Source organism: Haliotis rubra, unplaced genomic scaffold (assembly GCF_003918875.1).
Source record: "Haliotis rubra isolate DU_JTF1 unplaced genomic scaffold, ASM391887v1 Scf8, whole genome shotgun sequence".
Taxonomy (NCBI): Eukaryota; Metazoa; Mollusca; class Gastropoda; order Lepetellida; family Haliotidae; genus Haliotis; species Haliotis rubra.
In genome coordinates this window covers 3,822,524-3,845,206 of record NW_025767523.1, presented here as the reverse complement: position 1 = coordinate 3,845,206, position 22,683 = coordinate 3,822,524, and the positions used below count along the sequence as shown (strand labels likewise).

General features: G+C 37.6%; 1 protein-coding gene across 1 annotated transcript in view; it reads right to left on the bottom strand.

The window, feature by feature from the left end:
• Positions 1 to 22,683, bottom strand: part of LOC124261410 (voltage-dependent T-type calcium channel subunit alpha-1I-like) — a 179,832-nt gene that overhangs the window by 18,765 nt on the left and 138,384 nt on the right. Inside the window, 17 exon segments of the mRNA XM_046695727.1 lie at positions 671 to 822; positions 7,008 to 7,224; positions 7,523 to 7,612; positions 8,313 to 8,447; positions 9,023 to 9,149; positions 9,506 to 9,690; positions 10,672 to 10,740; positions 13,392 to 13,515; positions 14,606 to 14,694; positions 15,467 to 15,803; positions 17,714 to 17,737; positions 20,131 to 20,335; positions 20,338 to 20,374; positions 20,636 to 20,895; positions 21,548 to 21,710; positions 22,380 to 22,468; positions 22,471 to 22,534. Coding sequence (XP_046551683.1) covers positions 671 to 822; positions 7,008 to 7,224; positions 7,523 to 7,612; positions 8,313 to 8,447; positions 9,023 to 9,149; positions 9,506 to 9,690; positions 10,672 to 10,740; positions 13,392 to 13,515; positions 14,606 to 14,694; positions 15,467 to 15,803; positions 17,714 to 17,737; positions 20,131 to 20,335; positions 20,338 to 20,374; positions 20,636 to 20,895; positions 21,548 to 21,710; positions 22,380 to 22,468; positions 22,471 to 22,534 — 2,367 coding nt within the window.

The window sequence follows — 22,683 nt, the reverse complement described above, 5'->3', positions numbered from 1 at the left end:
CTTAACATAGACTTAAGGTAGTCTTAGCGCTAAGGTTGTTTTGTCCAACAGCACCCTGGAACCATTAATGGGGCAAATTAGGACTCCAACCCAAGGGACACAATTCTGTACAACAAATTTCGTCACCTGTGCCCCAGATCAGTGAGTGGGTGAGTTGAGTTTTACGTGCCATTCAGCAATATTCCAGCTGTATGGCAGCAGTCTGTAAATAATTGAGTCTGGACAAGACAATCCAGGGATCAACAGCATGAGCATCGATCTACGAACAAGGGCATATATCAACCCAGTCAGCAAGCCTGACCTCCTGATCCTGTTAGTCACCTCTTAGAACAAGCATGGGTTACTGAAACCAATTCTAACCCGGATCTTCACGGGTGCCTACCAGATCAGAATAACACAGCATAAATGATTTCCTACTGACACATTAACAGTTATATTACAACTTGGAAGTAAAATCTAAGGCTTAGAAGCTATAAATTGAATAGTATGAGTGCAAGAGTGAGTGACATTTTTAAGAAATACCTGACTTCTGCCAGGATTGGCAATCTTTTTTCAAGCAGTTTACAATGTATAGTCACTCCCTGCTACAACAGTTACTGAATCATTCTTCTAAGATTGGAAATCACATGTCTCCCTGGATTCCTCTTTTAAATCATGCATCCAATATTACCTGAGGCATCATGTAATATTCCATTGCCATGGTGATGACATTGAGCCCAATGACCCCAGCGATTGCAAGGTCAAAGTATTTGCTGTTGATGACAGTATGAATGAGCAGACGTGGCCGAGAGTATGGAGCCCAGTAAGGAGGTTCACTCAACTCTGAAGAAACAGTCATTCAAAAAACATGAAAATCTAAACCATATTACATCAAATCTTAATTTCTGAAATAAATTTGTATCAAATCAGTTAAAATACAACCCCCAATGAACTATCAGCATATGTGACATACAGAGAAATATACATCCCAACAAGGACAAATGTTCAAAATATCGAATTTGGAAAAGAAATTATTTTATAAAAGACTATCAATACTTTTATTAATATTTGATACTACCATCCTGTCCTTAACAAATCACATGAACAGACCTGTTTGTAAATGGGACTAGTATTGAACGCGACATTGATAACTCTCCTGTGTGATGCGATGTTTTGCCACAGCACTGAAGCACAGGTGAAGAGTAAGTGAAGCTGAGACGAAAGCTGCAGTATATATCAACATGTGTAAGAAGCACACTTGCATTACAACTACTATTGTACAAGGAATTTAGAAAAACAAATAACTTAAGGAACATATTTAAGAAAAATAGATATATCGAACTTAAAAGTGAGCTTTCAAATCTTTGAACATATTTTTACTTAATCGATAGGAAAAGCAAATTCAGCATATCAGTTTGTAAAGGGTAATGAATGGAAGAATGATTATGACAGGAAATGATGAATCAGCGATGAAACAACATTCCTCTACATTCACATTGATTAGTTATCTACATGGTGATTCTTAGATACAATTCATACAATTCCATAACACTATCTGTACAATCATTTATCTATATATCATAAAAACACAATACAACTAATCTTGCAACACTGATTCATAAAAATGGCATTTACCCAAAGGGTTTTAACATGGGATTTAAAGCCCTTCTGTAAACATTTCTTTAGAGGACAAGAAATAGCACATTTCAACATACTACTTTTCTTCTTCAGAACATCCCCGTCTTCATGGTCACATGACATCTCTGGATCATGTGACTCGTCAATCCAGATCACATGACTCGTCAATCCAGATCACATGACCAGTCAATCGACCGTGGATTGGCAGTTGGAACTAGACAACACTAAACAACACTACACTGAGTCTGGCTGGTTATTGTAACAATGCAAGAAACACTACTCACTACCTTCATTGAACATGCAGGAGGCTCATAGACATCAAACAAGACTGTAAATGTGCAAAAATATCCAAAACCCAAACCAAAAGAGAGTCCAAATTCCTTCAATTTTAAGCCATATAATTCCAAAAATATTTGTCTAAAAACTTTCATTCTTCAAAATCAATCCATTGATGTGTATGATATCTACTTGAAATACATAATGGCTGACAGGAATATTTGTACAAAGAGCCATTGCATATTTGACATCAGACAACTAGATGAGGAATATTGAATATAAAGGATGGGGTACGACAAACACCAATGTTGCCTTAAATGCATAGCACCCATCTCCACCATCACCAATACAATTTAAAAAACCCCTAAAAATCCATACCTTTTTAAAAATAATAATAATGAAAGCCACAAAATGTTTAACAAAAATAACCACAAAACATAAACAAAATTCTTAGTTTGTCCCTAAAATGTTTCCTTCACTGATTGACACCAGGAGAAACAAAAAATTAGAATATAAATTCTGGAAGAATAAAACTCGAGTACAATCTGATAGGTGGTGGTGTTTTCTGGGTTTCTTCTATTCTACAACTATTGAACACAAAGATGTATCAATGCAAGCTATCTAATGTTACTAACAGTGCAAGACAACATTCTGGTATTGGTGTGGGAACATTTGGGAAGAGAGGCTGCAGATCTGTGTACAAATGATGAACAGCAGGGCACTGGATGCTGAGATTTGGGGGTGGGTATAATGATGGGAATGAACGAGGATACATGTCATTGGGGGGTGAGACACTTGGGGGCATTCCAGAAAATGCAACTACTGTAATATAATAAATATCAATATATGGCTAGGGATGCAAGCTTCAGCATCTTATATACAGGAAAACCCTTGTCAGTTCATGTGATGCATTTAGTAACAAGTACATTAATTTCTTTGAGTGGCATTTTAGAAGTTGGGAAGTACAATATAGAACAAACTTTATGGATAACGTCTTTTTATTCGTGAGTGTGACGTTTCGATACAGATTACAAGAATCTATAAAGTACATTAATTATGCTTTGAATCAGACAAAACAGTAACTGTGATAATTCTATATTTTTCATACACATCTCTTTGAAAGGTATACATCTTCCCTTTTCTTCAGACGATTATGATAAAACATTTTGTACTCCTGTAATTTAACATAGACAAGTGCATTACCACTATGGTTTGGAGGAACAGTTCCTGGGTACATAATGGCCTGGATACAGACCCCTGATTGCCTATATAAATATTTCCTTTTATTTGATTTTTCTTTTATCCTAAAAGTCTCATTTTGAATTCTGCCTTGTAATTTATATGCTCTTGACACAGTTTAAATGTTACTTTCATTCTTCTCCTAGAGTTGAACATTTAATGTAAAGGTATGACTTTCTATTTGACCCTACACAGCTGTCTTTAGGAGGGGTTATTTGTTGAGTACAAAAATAGAAACTTCTGCAAAGCTATATAGTCAAATTCATGAATTTGGATGAATAAATTCAAATGATCAAAGTTACTTAAGTCTCATAATATATATTAGTTACAACTAGACTGAAACTAGCAAGAAAATGTATACTTTTGACAACATGTGTTTTGGAAGACTGTTTTGCAATTAGATTAAAGGGCAAAAAGAAGTTAAAATCCAACAGCTTTTGATCTTTTGCCAAGTTGTTTGTTGGTTTGTTTTTGTTTCATAAATAGCACTTCAAAGATGGACATAAAAAACCCCATATATATATTGTTAACCACCTACACTGAATTCTTGACAAAGATTTTGTCAACTGACAAACATAAATCAAAGATTAGGACAAAGACGTTAAGGGATCAGAAGCCATTTCTTACTAAACTGAAAAATATACCCTTACTAATTTGTAGGTGCTTAGATTTCTACTTGAAGATGAGTGGAAACAGAGCACCACTGAAAACTCTTGAGTTTGGCATAGATCTACATTCAGCCTTGATCAGATCAAAAGGGGGCGGTGGAGTAGCCTAGTGGTTAAAGCGTTGGCTCGTCATGCCAAAGACCCGGGTTTGAATCCCCACATGGGTACAATGTGTGAAGCCCATCTCTGGTGTTCCCCTGCCGTGATGTAGCTGGAATATTGCTAAAAGCGGCATAAAACCAAACTCAGTCAGTCAGTCAGATCAAAAGTGAGCGAGTAAGTTTAGTTTTATACCGCCTGTAGTAATATTCCAGAAACATCATGGCAGGGACACCAGAAATGGGCTTCACACATTGTACCCATGTGGGGAATTGAACCCAGGTCTTCGGTGTGACGAGCGAACACTTTAACCACTAAGCTACCCCACTGCCCCAATCAGATCAAAAGACTGTCATAAATAAACGGTGAAAATGTTTAATAAAGACATGGGGAGGGATGCCGATATGCCTAAGGCATTCCCTGTTGTATTTGAGATGGCAGACTATTGACTGTGTCAAGCACCACTTGTTTTAATCAGGAAAATACAATCGATCAGATGATTACTTTTTGTCAGTCACACAAATTCAAAGTGGCAAATAGGTCTTCATTATAAAACAGATATGATACACTTGATCATACACATGATCTATTCTCTGTGGTTTTGATTACACACTTTTCAAAATTTAATCTTGAGGATGTGAATATATTATTTTTTTCCAGAAAATTACCATTCAAGCACCAAGAAATTGCATCAGAGGATAACTGGAGCTACAACAGTTTTTCACAACGTATATATGCATATAAGGTAATCTCAATACCCTTTTGTCAGAGAATCTCAAGGACAATATTCTGCTGATGTTCATGCTCTGAGATTCTTGTGTCGACACTACAACATCTGCATGGAACAGTCACACAGGTTATCAAATTATGTTACAGATGATCATGTGGTCATCTTTGATGAAAATGAAAATGAATGAGTACATTGGAAGTCAATTTGTAGACAATAAGATCAAACTAAAAGATGGACTTCTCAGATACAGAATATTTAGGCTTTTAAGTTTAATAAGTAATAACTAACCTACCTCTAAACAAACTTTAGAAAATTTGAAAAATAAAAAAATGTGCTCAGTCCAAGTTTAAAAGTTTGTATAAATGAAGGAAAGAGCATATTGGGCATTGTGGCCCATAAAGAATAATATTTGATTCAAATATTAAGATACAATTTTAACAAGCCCATTTAAATTTGAAATTTGTAAAGATTGTATACATTTTGAGGATGATTTTCTCCCAGTAAACTTAACTGATTGTACATTAGACAATAAGTGAGTTGGGTTTTATGCCCATTTTAGAAATATTCTGGCAATAGCATGGTGGGGGACAACAGAAACGGGTTTTACATATTGTACCCATGTTGGGAATCGAACCATGGGTCTTGGGCATGACAAGCGAATGCTTTAACCACTAGGCTACCCCAGGTACGATAAGATCTAAGAGTTGTAGTTACGTCATTTATCATCTGACTTCCATTGTTCTTTCCATATAGAGTGCCATGTAATGTATAAAGGTCAGTGGAGGATGTTATGTTACAACCAAAGAAGTGAAACACAAGAACAAAGGAGTGTCGGTGCCAATCAAACAATAGAACAAATAAAAAACCTGCTCCAAACAGAAAAGTGTTAAAATAAGTACCATGTGTTAAAACTGTTCATGTGATTTGTTAAAGAAAAAAAGAGAGAGGATTAATCAAATAAAAATGCAACAACAAAATTCATTCGTTTACAGAAATAAATCATGAAATAATAAACATGATGATAGGGTGAAGGTGTGTGATGTGTTAGTAGTAGGAGCTTGTCAACTTTCACAGATCATGGCAATACCTCAACCTCAGTAAAATCAGATTTTGTACTCCGAGATGATACCAGTCTCTGAAGATATTCAGCCCTAAATTGGATGGTTCTGGCAGGTGAACCTGAGTTCACCATCCCTTGACCTTGACCTACATGAGGATGGACCAGTTCTTGAATCAATAAGATGTCAATCTGCTGAAACAATTCGGCTCTATTTCTTCATTATCTTTCAAAACCCAAAATATTCCTTTGATGGTACTCCTTTCCTGGTGAAGACACCATGGTGATCAGAAATGACAGTGTAAAAAGTATCCACAACAATTTTATTTCATGGAACATTTGCAACTGTTATTTTATATGCTGGACTGAATGTTTTGCTCATTTATACTGAAAATTAAGAAGACTTGGTGATGTTTGGCTGAAACTTCATCTAACATGTTTCTTTGGATAGCTTGTCATATCTTTTCTTGAGACAGATATTGTATCACAGTAAAGGATCTGATTTTAATGAGGTTGACAGTTCCGCTAAATACATCTACATTTTGCTGGAGTTGATGATTGGCCTTCAACAGACATGTCATTCTTTTCTATACACATCTTTGTCATCTTGCCAAAATTAAAAACATAATGTTTATTTAAATACAATTTGATAAAATTTAAAAAAAAGGAAAGATGAACACTTGATTTGATAATTAGTGCTACAAATTTGACAGCAGCAGTTATATAAATTAGAAAGGTAGACATGTCTAGTTAAAATCTTTGTTGCATAAAATAATATTGTGCAGAGAGTAGAGTTCTATTTTGTGATAAAATTGTGCACTGGTAGATATGTTCTTTAAACTACAAGTACTCTACTTCAGGCAAGCATTCATATACAACTAAAACACATAACAAGGCTTTGGTAAGGTATTTTGTCTGCATCAGCAAGTAAAAGATAAGGACTCAGCACACAACTTTGTCGAAGACCAAGGAGTAAGTCTAACTACAATTTAATGTCAGGATTTAAAGAGTAACAGAGATGGTAGAGGAAAATATGATAGTGTTATTACCTGTCTGAGGTTATAAACAGACAAGTTATAACAAACATTAGAATTTTTTTTTCTTAAAGAAAAGGAAGGATATAGATGAGGGATCTCTAGTAAAGTATCAGGTATTAGTAGAGAATTAGTAATGAATCAAAATTGTGTTATTGATGAAATATATACATGAGAGAAAACTTGTTGTGTGCATGCAGCATTCAGTTTCATCATGAAATGGTGATGACATTGAGTGAAATCAGCCTTGTTAATGTGGTCGCCAGACTCAGTAGGACAATACGAACCAGAGAGATTCTTAGGGTCCTCACTCTTTCGTTTACGTTCCAATTTCTGCTGGCGCTTTTCAGCTCGTACAGCTCTTTCTTCCATCTCTTGTGATTCTCGGCACTTGTGAAAGTTTTCTACCACAACGCCGACAAACATGTTCAAGACAAAGAATCCAACAAGCAGCAGGAAGGAAATGAAGTACAATAATCGCCACTCGTTGTAGTTTTCTATAGGCTGCAATACAAAGTGAATAAAATTCATGAACAACATCCATTAAGAACAAAAGACAATGTAAGATAATTTGGATGTTTGCTCCCTATTGTCAGTACCTGTGAGTGCAGTTACAAATAATCATGTTACCTATCATCAGAAAGATGTACATGCTGCCATTTATTGAAAGACAAATGTAGTCATTCTGTTTCACAAGTATTCTAAGAAATGATAATTTGTGAAATGGGCCCTTGTCTTGTACAGCTATGAACATCGTTAAGGTAATTAACAAATATTGTCTCTGTTCTGTTTGTTCACTTACTTGTTCATCTATCCCGACAGCATCCAGTCCGGTATGCATGATGCTAACCCAACCATCTTTAGATGCCAGAACAAACAGAGCCATCAGCGCCTGTGATAATGGTAATGCAATAATAGATATAGGGCTGAAGAAAATGGTCACCAGCTACCAGTATTGCATTTGACTTTTCCACATGGGGTGACAAATGTGTTAGTGTTAGTCTGGAGTGCCACAACTAGTGAGTGAGTGAGTGAGTTTAGTTTTTCGCCGCACTCAGCAATATTCCAGCTATATGGCGGCGGTCTGTAAATAAATGAGTCTGGACCAGACAATCCAGTGATCAACAGCATAAGCATCGATCTGCGCAATTGGGAACCGATGACATGTGTCAACCAAGTCAGTGAGCCTGACCACCCGATCCCGTTAGTCGCCTCTTACGACAAGCATAGTCGCCTTTTGTAGCAAGCGTGGGCTGCTGAAGACCTATTCTACCCCGGATCTTCACGGGCCGTGCCACAACTAATCTTGATTAAATGTCTACCTTTTGAGTAAGGAGAAGGAACATGTGCATTACCTCTTTCTTTATAGGTTTGGACCTATATATGCATTAAAATTGAGAATGGTTCCAAATAATGTGCACTTTGAATCCCATGGGTTTCAAAATTATTCCTCTTTGAATGTTTGAAGCAACTGTAGATTGAATGTCATGTTTAGTTGACATTTCTACTCTCAAAGCAAATGCAATCCATCCAGAGAAGTCAGAAAAAGAATACAAGTAAAACTTGTACACTGCCATGACATCTGTGTTTACCTGACCCAGGTTGTCAAAGTTGTATTTCCGATTGATCCATACAAAGCGTGTGTCGTTTTCACACTGTGTGCGGTTCCTGATGTCCTTGACAAGCCCCGGTGGACCTTTACAGTAGTAGAATGTGCCCTTGAACAACTGAAACACAGACAACAGTCCATTACTGTCAAACATTTGCCCTTCCAACTCACACAGTGCAATTTTTGAGTAGCTAAGTTCATCTATTTTCATCATTTTATATCTATAGTTCGACATCTTGATCACTTCCAGAGGACAGGTTACAGAAAATAAAATGACAATGCCCACAAAAGAGCTACAATGTTGAGTTTTCCATTTGGAATCTTATTCAAAATTCGCTTTCAATAATACAAACTACCTAATGAATAAGAACAACATTATATGGTGAAACCCCAATAATCCATACCACTGGAATGATATTGTCTGGATTAACAGGGTGTCATCCTCTTTGGCATTGGTGTTTCAAATAGATATCCATACACCTTTAATACAGGCTGATGACTAATGTAGTGTACATATTTATATATATATATATGTGCTGAGATGATCCTCAGTTCATAATCTCATAGAGCATACTTAGAATTATCAAAGCATAATAATTATTCAAATAGGAGCTTATATTTTCAAGAACTTAATCTTGAAACTCAGTCTTTATGGACTTGCATTCACCAATCTTGATTCATGAAATGCCTTACTTGCACTCCAAGAATTCCGAAGATGATGAAGAATGTACAACAGATGAGAACAATGTTTCCGATGGGACGAAGTGATGATAATAGTGTCTGTACAACTAGTTTCAGACCAGGGGCTCGACTGATGACTCTGAAATGAACCAAGGAATACATACAGGGATTTGCTTTCTTGTAACTGTTAACAAGTCATATACATCCTGACGCACAGGAGAATAAAATGAATGATGTAGATGCATACCCAAAAAGGAAATAGAAAATCCAAGAACAAAGTTTGCATGTTTTTTGACACTGCACTCAACAATATTCCAGCTATATGATGGTGGAACATAAGCACATTCTAGCATGCTTCTGTTGTTCTTCTGAAGTGTTTGGGATAAACAGTTCATTTCTCAACTGTAAAATTAAATAAGTACAATGTAATTGTTAGTTTTTATATTTATGCATTTCTCAAATGATCTTGTACTTGTATCGTCCTGTCACGCTAACCTGAGTGGTCTCAAAGTACGAAGCAGCCTGAAAACACGCAGGATGCCAAAGATTCTGGGACTGCTGTTGGCAACTAGAGAGATGAGGATATCGACAAGGGAGATAATCACCAGGAAGCCATCCATCACGTTCCAACCACTCTTTAGATAGGCATGCTTACCCACAAAGAAACCCTTAGCTATAACCTGAAACGTAATACATTAGTAACTCAGTTGGCCTGCTGTAACAATAAAAATCATTTTAAATTTGATTAAATCTACATATAATCAGAGAAAAAACATATAAAAACCATAAAAATACATATAACAATGCATTTACATTAAAGTACTCATTTTGATTTATAATAGCTGGATTCATTACTGCAGTATTAAGAAAGTATGATTACATTGCTCAGGAGCTGATCTTAGGCTTGTGCTATTTATTATTGGCTGAGATTAAATGATTTCTCCTTGGAGATACCCAGATAGCATTCGGACGTTGGGCCAATGTTGGCAATGTCTGAATGCTATCTGGGTATTGCTTCACTGAAAATGCATCCCAGATCTTTGCAGATCATTACATCGACAATCTAACGACATCACTTATCTTTCTGCCACTGAAGCTGGTTAGCTGTACTGAGTGAGTGAGTGAGTTTAGTTTTACGCCGCACTCAGCAATATTCCAGCTATATGGCGGCGGTCTGTAAATAATCGAGTCTGGACCAGACAATCCAGTGATCAACAGCATGAGCATCAATCTGCGCAATTGGGAACCGATGACATGTGTCAACCAAGTCAGTGAGCCTGACCACCCGATCCCTTCAGTCGCCTCTTACAACAAGACTGGTCGCCTTTTATCGCAAGCATGGGTTGCTGAAGACCTATTCTACCCCGGATCTTCACGGGGTCGTTAGCTGTACTGAATACACCCAGGACACGAGTAATTACTTCTTATAAAATGGAAAAGTGGAAGAAGGTTTCTGGATGATAAACAGAATCTCCCCATTGTGGCTTCCAAGCTTGATATATCAAAAGGTGTTTATAGACGTAAAAACATCCTTGACAATGTTATATGTTCCTTTCATCAACTGCTCATGATACATATGATAATGGAGTATATACAAGAGAGAACCCTCTGTGTAATTAATGATGAAATTAACCATGAAATTAACGATGAAGTCAACATACCTTGAGCACCATTTCAACTGCAAATATGACAGTGAAGACATAGTTGGATATTGTGAGAAACTGACGCTCCTGAAAAACAAAACCAAGAAAGCAATTATTAATACATAATGACTTATTCCTACAGTATGTTAGAACAATAGTAATATCAGAAAAATGTATCAAGGGAATGTTTATTGACAGTTTTATCAAATGTTGTCCATTTCCAGTTCACCTTATACTAGTTTCCTTTCAAATTATTGAAATAGATTTAGAAATATTTAAAAGAAAATAAAAATTCTGTGACTTCATGTTGACAAAATAAAATACATGAAAACATTCTTTTAAATTTTGTCTTAAACTTGTGAAAACTGGCACACCTGGGAACACACATTTGCACAGTACCAGTGAAAAGGAAATAGTTTGTGCAAGAACCAATACCAAACGGTACCATGAATCAATGCTGCACATCCAAAACATGAATAGGGGATTGAGGTTGGGACTGAGGTTGGGATTGAGGCAAGGATTAAACCACTAACTATTTGTGAACAACCACAATAAACCATGTGAACTATTTATATGTACTTGTGTATAAATCTGCAGACATTGATGTCCGTGACCAGAGGTCACCCAGCTAGTCTACGGAAGCCATGGCAAGTCTGATACAGATGTATACCAGTCGTTCATGTCAACTTGTCCACATGCTTCACTACAGTCAATGTGGAATGTGGAATGAGGAAATGATCAATAAATCTTGTGCAATGATTAGGTCAGCAATATTCCAGGAACATAATGGTGGCCTGTTGAAGCCTGGACCAAGCAAAAAAGTGATTGAAAGCAAGATCAACTCTCTACATTAACATGAAAACAATTTGCCAAGTCAAACAGCCCACCTTCATGATTAGGGTTGCCTGGATTCAAAGCAGCCATTGTAACGATGTAATCCACATCAATGTGGCCAAGTCAACAGTCTGTCTCCCTGATTAGAGTTTGTTTGTTTTCCTCCGTTCAATGCAGCCATTGTAACCATACAATCCACATCAATGTGGCTACAATCTGCCATGTCAAACAGTCTGTCTCCCTGATTAGAGTTTGTTTGTTTTCCTCCGTTCAATGCAGCCATTGTAACCATACAATCCACATCAATGTGGCTACAATCTGCCATGTCAAACAGTCTGTCTCCCTGATTAGAGTTTGTTTGTTTTCCTCCATTCAATGCAGCCATGGTAACCATACAATGCAAGATTCAGTTGGCTCTCATGAAAATAATATGGCTGAACTCTTGAATTGAAGAGTTTGAATTTGAGTGTCAAGATAACAATTAATCCTACAAACCATTACCACTAAATATGCTGATGAGAATTATCTTCTGGTTTCAAATCCAAAACTTTCTGATCAGGTTTTCCAAGCTACAGAATATTCAATCCAAGCATGCATGATTTTCAAGCTGTTTGCAAAATTTACAAAACTAATAATCTTCAAACATTTCATCAAATCTGTCATCTAGCAAGTGTTTACCTCATAAGAAACCTGAAAGAGTTTAATACAGGGTGCAACGTTAATAAACACTCAAATCAATAAAGGAAGTCATATTAAGGGTACCAGATGGAAAAAGCAAGGGGTTGAAAGATTTCAAATGAAATTAATAGGAACGGTTATACAATAATCTTTAATTCACATAAAAACAAGAAACTGTTAAGCAACAGAAACACTCAAAATTAGGAAACAAACTGATGAGTTAAAGGGAATGGTTCGCGACCAATCGCAGGGTTTATATTGTTGCTATTCTGCTTCTATCTTCTCTTTGTGTGTTCAAATATTTGATCAAGAATCAGGACATTTCATGGAATTACATTGACATTATTATAAAAAAGGTACCAAACTAAAGGAGGAATATTTGACTTATGGTATACCTGTTTACGAAATAGAACTGCAGAACTTAAACAATATCAAATCCAAACTATATCTGCCTTGTTCTGCATTTGTGAACAGTTCCATTGATGCCGGTCATCTGGCCTTCACGAACCTTCTTTCAGCAGTTTTATGTACATGTTTATAGCTAGTAACTTAATATGGCCATCTGAATAGAGAAACTCGACTTAACTTTCATATAAATGTTTAACGTAGGGATGTGAGTTGGATGTAGCATATTGGGAAAATGTCTGGATTTGGAGTCAGTATCCCGCAGTGGTTAAACACCATTTATTTTCAGATAAGTTCCTGTGTAAAACACTGAAAGCATATTAGACTTTACACAATGTACCTAAGTGGGGAATTGAACTGAGGTCTTTATCATGACTTGCAAAAGCCTTAACCAGTACCCAAAAACACTTATCTACCTCACCACCCCAACAAATGACAAGAATATTCATCCCAGACTCATGAAAATGATTTTTAGTTCTTGCTAAGGCTAAACACAGATCTGAGGACATCCCATTGAAACTGCTTTACATTCAAGGTTCAGAGTGTGTAACAAATTTCAGATTAATTGTCACAACGCAAGTTGAAGGTCATCATGGTCCATAAGTGATTGAGTTTTTTGCTGCTGATAGAAATATTCCAGCAATATCACGACAGGGGGGCGTAGACATCGGTTTTATACAGTGTTCCCATATGGGAATGGATCCCAGCCTTTCCCACTATACTAACCAACTCCTCAGCCTGGTCCACTGGACCACCTCAGAGGGTGGAGAGTGTGGCAAAGAGGACTTGGGACATGAGATGGTATCCTGACAGCTACTTACCACACTCTCTGGTGGAATGTCCGGCCTCTCCATGGCGAGCGTAATGCAGTTGAGAGCGATAAAGAACAACACAGAGTTGTCAAACCACTTCCGTGAGATCAGATGGTGGCATATTTTCCTCAAGCTGAAAGACAGGAATGTAATATTATACACAGGTGACAATCTTTTTTCGGTAATCCTCACTGAGCACCATAATTTGTGCTTCATACTCATTGTGTCAAACTGACAACATTTTCTCAGAAACAAGACTATAAGTACGACAACAAAGAACCTGGAAAGTTGGCATTATGGATTTTCTGTCTTTTCGCAAATTATTTTTGAAAGTTCCTTCCAACAATTCCCAAAATTCATTCAGAAAAGATATTTCCAATATTCAAGTCTTGTAGTTTATTCTCCAAGAACACAATGTAATAATATTTTTTAGCTGGATTACAAAACTTCAAAATATTGGTCCTTCCTGGGCCCCATTCCTCAAAGCGATCGTAGGGCTAAGGTGATCTTAACTCCCATACTTTAACATAGACTTACGACTGTCGTAGCGTTACAATCGCTTTGAGGAATGGGGCCTAGATGCTTAAGTACCTACAAGGTGTATTCATTTAGTATGGAAAGTACTCGTTCCATTTGTGTAATTGTGCCACTGAATGTGTACAATTCTATTTTCTGCTAAGCACATGTTAACTTGTCAAAACAGGCCATTATATTTTGGAACGATATGAAGCATAATTTGTCATTTCACAGTTTACAGTGAGTCTGTGTAGTATTACTACTATAAAAATGCCTGAGGTTTTATGTAGTTAGTAGAATACACTGCACAGACCAGTGTGCGAAATAGTGTCCAAATTTTGCTAGCCAGTCGGGCTAGCTATGCCTGATTGTTACTAACCCACAAAATAATTCACTAGCCCGAAATTTGAATGTAGAAACTAAGCAAAAGATTACAAAAATAGATGAGAATAAGATATTGTCGACATGACACAGGTTTCATCATTAAGCTGCTAATATGATGGACATTTGTATCAGGCCATAATCTTGCATGATTTAAAAGTGTATTATAACTTAACAAGTCGGAGAGAGTGATAGATTTACAAAATGAACCCACTAGACTGTGGAGATTCTCTGGCCCGAGTGGATTTTTACTAGCAACGGGCTAGTGGGCCAGTGCCTATTTCGCACACTGGCACAGACCCAAGCATGGACCTGAGCATACTTACAAGTTGTCCATTGACATGAGGTAGAGGCTGTATTCTCTCCGAGTTTTGAAACATCCTTTCGGCTCAGGTAACCAGGAACAGTTCCAGTCCTGAAGAATACAGAGATTCCACAACTCTTCAAGCACTTGCATAAAGACACTGAATGTTTCAAATCAAATGGGCTATGAACAGAACATATTTTGAGACCAGGAATAGTTTTAAAATTTAATAAATATGTACATTAAAGGCACATGTTTACTGCACATTCAGCAATACAGATCTTTTCGATTTGTGAAGTGTTGATTTATGTTACTCTTACATCATGAACAGTCAACAGAAAGTACTCGACGAGTCAAACTGATGAGTCAGCTCAAATAACAAATGTCTTCTAGCCATCTTGCAATATATTATTATTAATAATTCGTGGGTGTGGTGTAATGCTACTCTGAAGAATATGTAAGAGATTATTATGGTGTCTCAGTTTGATGTGGGAAGAAAGTAACTGATGCAAGTCTTCGATGTTTACCACTTTATGGTACAGAACACCTGGAAACTGAATAATATGGGTCAACTTGGATTCAAACCTCTGATGCTAGGTTTGATCCTAGGCATGATAAGGGAAGCAACTCTGTTAATTATGTTGGTTTTGATGACAGGGTCCCCAGCACTCCAGTGGAAGGAGTGGGTGAGTATGGTTTTATGCTGCTTTTAGCAGTATTCCAGCAATATCATGGTATGAACACCAGGAATAGGCTTTACATGTACATTGTATGGGGTGTCAAACTTGTGTCTTCAGTGTGACGAGGGAACACTTTAACCACTAGGTTACCCCACCATCCCCCTCCCTCATGTTGAAGGAAGCAGTGTTGGGAGTAAACTTACAGTCTCATCCATGGCATCTGGATCCTCCTCTCCTTCAAAGTCTTCCTTATCACAGCTGACCTTGACCTCAGGGGGATCACTCAGGTTGTTAGGCTTGTACTCCTCCTTGGAGGCTCCACTGCCCATGGAGTTGAGAGTTCGGTGGCTTGTGAACGAGTTCTGTCTACTGAGTTCAAAGGAGTTGCAAATACTACGACTGCTACTGACGGAATTGTTGCGACTCCAGCTGTGGTTGCTCTTGATGGAGTTCTTGGGCGTGAGAGCCTTGTGACCCTTGACTGAATTCTGGGGACTAAGTGTTCTTTGGTTGTTGAGGGGTGGGTGGCCATTGCAATCACTGAAAATGATGAGGTCATATTGTCTTTACACAAAAACTCAACACTCAGAAAGATCATAAAAAATCAGAATAATCTTAACCCAACTAGATTTCTTACCAGCTTACCGGTTCCCTTTTCAGATGCTTTCAGCTATGTGGTTGTCTATCTTGGCAGTCTGCTACGTTAAACACCATAATACTGTCCGATAATAGTGAATTTATGTGAGGTTCATAATCATCAATATTCCAGCTTCATACATTCAGCAATATTTCAGCTCATATATTCAGCAATATTTCAGCTCATACATTCAGCAATATTCCAGCTTCATATATTCAGCAATATTTCAGCTCATATATTCAGCAATATTTCAGCTCATATATTCAGCAATATTTCAGCTCATATATTCAGCAATATTTCAGCTTCATATATTCAGCAATATTTCAGCTCATATATTCAGCACTATTTCAGCTTCATACATTCAGCAATATTTCAGCTTCATACATTCAGCAATATCACAGCTATATTAAGCTATTGATTACAATCTGTTTCTAACCGACATCTTATGAAGATAGCAGGACACATATCCAATGATCAATGGCCATTCAGTGACACCTAACCCCATTGTGTCCATCCAATACACATGGGTGAAAAATCTGATATCTATGATAACCTCAATGAAGATGGGATTGATTAGATTCAACATGAAACCAAACAAAAATGTTAGTAAAGATAATAATTAGTATGTTTACATGCAAATGGGAATTTAATTTTTTAATGCTTTGAAGAAATAATTTCTGTGTATCCATTAGCATAGACACGATGCAGACAGTTATATCAGTAACTTTGATTATTCAGAACAGGCTTTGTTTGTTAGCATTCACACCATTGGGGGGGATTGTAAACAAGGAGGAGGGAGGGGAACACAAGACAATCCACCATAGAATTATGATTGTACAACACAAACAAGAACTACAATAGGATTGGACAGAAAATAATAGGATAAAACGAAGTTAACACACACTACACATCACCATTTTCTGATGTTACATCTAACATATTATTTTTTTTTTAAACATTCAAACGTTACTGTCAATACACGTCCCCACATGTCTGATGGGGTCCCCACAGATAGGAGACTTGGTCTTAATATGCCTTTGTTCACCCAGCTTGATGCTCAGCTATCTGACAGTATGCCTTCTACCGACTCACGACAGCTTAGTATATATACTCCCCAAGGAGCTGAGAATAGTTTAAACTCACCCAAAATGATAACAATACAGTGCTATCAGCATTCACTTGAATAGAATGTGATCATTTAGAAATGGACCAATTATTATTACATTTACAGAATAAAAACCAAATAGGGTTTAGATGATCGTACACAGTCAGGCAGGTTATAGGCTCATCACTAGACTGATGCTTTCTTTCTGAATATAAACAAAAATTGATTGAAACAAATACTTCCATTTAATTTGAAAAAGAGCCCCAGTGAGATGGTAGATTAACCTGAGGAAACCTAGACTTGCTTCATTTAGGGCTTTAGCATTGCAGAAAGGGCTAGGCAGTAGGAAAATAATGCAGTTCAGGGACTGTAATACAGACTAGCTTATCACCAGCTCTGGGCCTAGATTTTCGAAGCTCTCTTAATGCTAAGATATTCGTAAGTGCATACATACATTAACATTAACTTACGACTATCTTAGTGCTAAGAGAGCTTCTAAAATCAAGGCCCTGGGCCCTAGCCAAAACTACGCTCAGCCCAGACAGCTACTGGGACCTCTCCCAAGAAGAACTACCCAGTCCAGTCCACCAAGACGCTTGAAACGCTCTACTGCTACAGAAACCTAGCACACTACAGCTGATAAACAAATGACAGGGACACACTACAGGTGGGTCATGCTATCAACAACAGACTCATGCAGTTCAATACCTGAAGAAATATGTGACAGAGTAGCTGAAATGAACAGATGATGGAATGCAATAGACAAGGCATTGATTGACATGTACATTCTCTACTGTGATGAGGTGAGCGAAGTGGCTACTGATGAGAATGAATATTGACATGAATAAACAAGAGTCATCAGAAGATGACAAATCCTCCCGGTCCCCATAAATTTGAAAGAACAAATCAACCGACAGTTACTTGATTTTTTTAGTCCAACTTGTTTTTTTGGACTAAGTCCGAATCGTTTCCAAGGAAATCATAAAAAATTAAAATGCCAAAAATCTGCAAATAGCAAAAGGCAATACTTCAAGATCTGTTTGATATATCTGTAAAGTCTTGTAGAAAGATATTGAACGATTTTCGAGTTGTGATCCGGAAACGAAACACACCCCTCCGATTTGAGATTAAGTCCAAATCATTTCCATGGAAACCAAGAAAAATAAAAATGACAAAAACCTGCAAATAGCAAAAGGCACCACTTTGGGATCTGCCTCACATATCTGCCAAGTTCTGCTGAAAATTATTAAACGGTTTTCAAGTTGTGCTCCGGAAATGAAGCCCACCCCTGCCGCGAAAAATAAAAATGCCCAAAATCTGCACATAGCAAAAGGCACCATTTTGGTTATGTTTGGTATATCTACTAAGTCTTGAAAAAAAATAAATTGGTTATCGAGTTGTGCTTCGGAAACGAAGATCACCCCTCCCTTTTGAGATTAAGTTCAACCCATTTCCGTGGAAACCAAGAAAAATACAAATGACAAAAATCTGTAAATAGCAAAAAGCACCACTTTAGGTTCTGTTTGATATATCTACCAAGTCTTGAAGAAAGAAATTGATCGGTTTTCGAGTTGTGCTTCGGAAACGAAGGTCCCCCTTTCCTTTTGAGATTAAGATCGTTTCCATGGAAACCGAGAAAATAATAAATCACAAAAGTCTGTAAGTAGCAAAAGGCACCACTTTACATTCTGTTTGATATATCTACCAATTTTTGTTGAAAAATATTGAATGGTTTTTAGTTATGCTCTGGAACAAAATGATTACGAACGGACGAGGCGTTGACAATATCACATAAATATCACATCCTGGGTCCCGATCCACAAAGCGTTCGTAGCGCTGCGATGTTCGTAAGCCTAAGGTAAATTATAGAGTTACGACAGGTCATAATGCTACGAATGCTTTGTGGATCAGGACACTGGACAAAAAGAAGCAATGTCATCTGAGTCTGAAACAAAAGTAATCTCATTCTTCTCTACTTATGCAGCAAGGTAGTTTTTGATACAGTTTGATTTCTGATGTAACCTTTTTCATTTGCATGTTGATAACAATGCTTTCTGATGATTGTAAACCTAACTGTAAAATAGATTATCATCAACATGTTGAAAGAAGCTGTATTTCTTTAGTGGAATGAATGAGGTGAGGTGAGGTGAAATTGGGCTTAACGTCGTACTTGAGAATATTTCGCTCATATGACGACGTGCATGCGTGTGTATGTGTAGGTGCGGCTGCTTGTACTGGCCCAGACTGAAGCTGGTTTTATAGTGCTAGCCCACTGAGATACCATGCCACAGTGAAGCATGAATACCCCACTCAGACACATTATACTGACTCCAAGCCGACCAGTCCTTGTTGTACCCATTAATGCCGAGCACCAGGCAGGGACCAACAAGTACCATATTTTAACGTCTTTTGGTATGACGAGGTCGGGGATTGAACCCACGACCTTCCGCTCTCCGGGCGGATGCTCTAACCACTACACCACGAAGGCGGTCAGTGGAATGAATGAACTAATCTACCCTACAAACAATCATACTGTAAACCATCATAGACTGGGCAGTTATTTGAAACACTTCTTCATAAACATGAATATTCAGTATAGTCCACAAGTTAGACTAATGTATTTCTTAAATTTTGTTTGGATCTGGGATGACTGCCACAGTCAGCAATATTCCAGCTATATCACAGCATTTTGAAAATAGTCAAGTCATGACCACACAAACCAGTGCTTGAAAACAAGACCAATAATGCATGCCACTGGAGTCCGATATCTCAACAAATCAACCTGTCTGACCAACCAATCCTCGTTAGTCACCTATGATGAGTGACTTAACTCAGCAATATCCCAGATATATCAGGACATTTGAGTCTGGACCAGGCAATCAAGTGATTCTAACCCAGTTCTAACCCAGTTGATCAGTTCTAACCCAGTTGATCAGCTCTAACATCAAGCATAGTGTACTACTATGTTCTCACAAACCAAACTGGCCTACCAAGGAATTATGATTGTAGCTGAATCTTTACATGTATACTGTCCCCAAAATGTTTTCAAATGAAAAAAAGGTTTGAAAACCCGAGAAGTTGACGCAGTCTAATTTCGAGGACATATTTTCAAAAAAGACATTTACCCATGATTGTTGGGGGTTCTGGGGGTTCCCGGTGTGTAGGTTGGGGACTGAGATTGGTTCAGTGTAAACACATCGTCATCGAGATCGTCTCCGCTGTCTGACTGGCTGTCCACAACAAGACTGGTCTTCTCAGCGTCACGGCGCCGATGTTTCAGGCGCCAGCTGCTGCTGCGCTGACTTCCACGGCTACTGGTCCGGCGAAGTTTGGGGAGGGTCGGGGAGAACCTCGGAAACTGAGGCTTGTCTGTGGAAGAGAGGCATAATAGTACATCTACATGTAATAATATTTGATATTTTAAAAAAAGCTATTATAGATAAATAAACCTGCATATCAGAATTCATTTGAACAAATCTTCTCTCAAACACATTCAGCTACAGAATTGTGGACATATAAGTACCAGCTCTAATCATGATTACTTGCAGACTGGCTTTGAGGAGCAAAGTGGGACAGAATACAAATATAGTAATGTACAAAATCGTATGACGAACACGACCAGCTACTTACCGATGTTCGCTCGGATTCTACTGAAAGTGTGCTACGTTGGATACTACGGCCCATGGATACAGCTAGCTTGTTGTTGATGTCTTTAAGAGCACTCTCATTGGGCGATCCCTGAGGTGTTGCCATGGGCGTGGCTGCAGTGTGTGTTATGATTGGTGGATTTAGAGGGCCATCAGGTTGTGGTGGCGCCGCCATCACAACCTGTGCTGTGTTGTCCTCCTTGGTGACTGCGACAGGAGGGGGAAGAGCAAGCATTTTCTTCTCTAAAAAAACAAGGATTATGTCATCATTTAGAATACAATAATTCATCTTGTGTAATTCCATGGAAACGTGAATTTGTATATTTTTTAGAGAAATACTTTGTAGATCACATAAAATTGAAGAAGAAGATCAAACAACTATTTAACAGATCACAATAATATAACGTAATGTGATATAATATGAGTTAGTATGGTACAATGCCACTTGGCAACATTCTAGCATACATCAGCGGGGGACACGAGAAATGGGCTTCATACTTTAAACTCCTGTGGGAATTGATTCCAGGTCTTCAGCATGACGAGCTAACACTAACCACTAAACTACCTCACCATCTTGCAATGTAATGTAACATAATGTAAAATAATTGTGTACTTCTAAATTCAATATTTCATTGCAATAAAATATGTGTATGCCAACGGCCACAGATATATTCTTCAAGGGGAAAGAATGACATAATACATAATTATGTTTTTTTAATAAGCATTAAAATGCACATCGACAGTTTCCAAGATAATATTCCTGCTTATCTGTCTAGCCCTATTTACTTTATATTCTGGAATGGGAATATCATACTGACTATCATTCAGTAAAATGGAAACATTAGCATTCAAAAGTGATGTATTTTCCCCAAGATAGGTGCCACTGATGACTTACCTTTTTCTTTGTTATTCTTGACATCAACCTCACTACTGTTGAGTTTGTCTTTATCCTTTTGAGCATCATCAATGTTGTTATTCTCCGCCAGCCTCTGTTTCTCCTTCTCCTCCAGTTCTTGTTCCACCATTTCTTTAGCCTTATCCTTCTTCTTCTCGTCGTCCTGAACAACCCAAGTGTAGTCAGTAAACACGAAGTGTGACAAAGCCAACATGTGGTTGATAGCACCATCACCCAAGTGACATTGTAACTCCCATTCCCATTTTAAAACACCCGCATGATCAGAGGGAATTATTTCTCAAACTGAAACTGATTTATTGAAAAAGCATATGCAGGTATTGTAGCTTCTGTCTTTACTTAGAAAAGCGTGATATCGGTTTATCTGAGGGATTAACCTATTAGCATATCTCTAAAGTGGCAAAAAAATTCCGACTCCCATGCTGGGATTAAAACCACAGACCTCCTGATCCGAAGTTGGACACCTTGTCCACATGATCAAAGAGGTTAACCCTCCTACAGGATTTCATCTGTAGGATGACTCCACGCCCTGCTACATACTTCCCCATCAACAGAAGGCACATCCTGGGTTGCATAGTAGGGTACTGAGACTTATTTTACTCAAATTTAATAAGAGCGTATTAACCGTTATATTCGGTGCCAATGTTGTGACCACACCCTGCAATATCTCCATACTACAACAATGATCAAAATCCAAGACCCATTCACAACCCACAGCTATCTTCTCAGTAAAATCTTATAGCATGATTCCTAAAGTCACATTCATTGTAAGAGCTGTATTAAAAAACACTTTGCCCTCATTCTGTTTTCTCACCTCTGTTGAAAATCCCTCCACCAAGATGGCAACAAGAAGATTGAAAAGTACATAGTTTCCAAATGTCATTAAAGCAATGAAGTACAGGAGGCCCATGGAGATGTTTTATCCATGCCGTTATATAACACAGTGTTCCAATCCTCCTGTGTCAATACCTGAAATGTACAACAACGTCAACAAGCATAACAATGGGAACAATGTTTCATTATGTTTCTTTATGTACATATCTTATCCTTACATATCATTATGTACAATATAGCTAAAATGTCATAAAATGTAACTAAACTAGAACTATATACTGTTT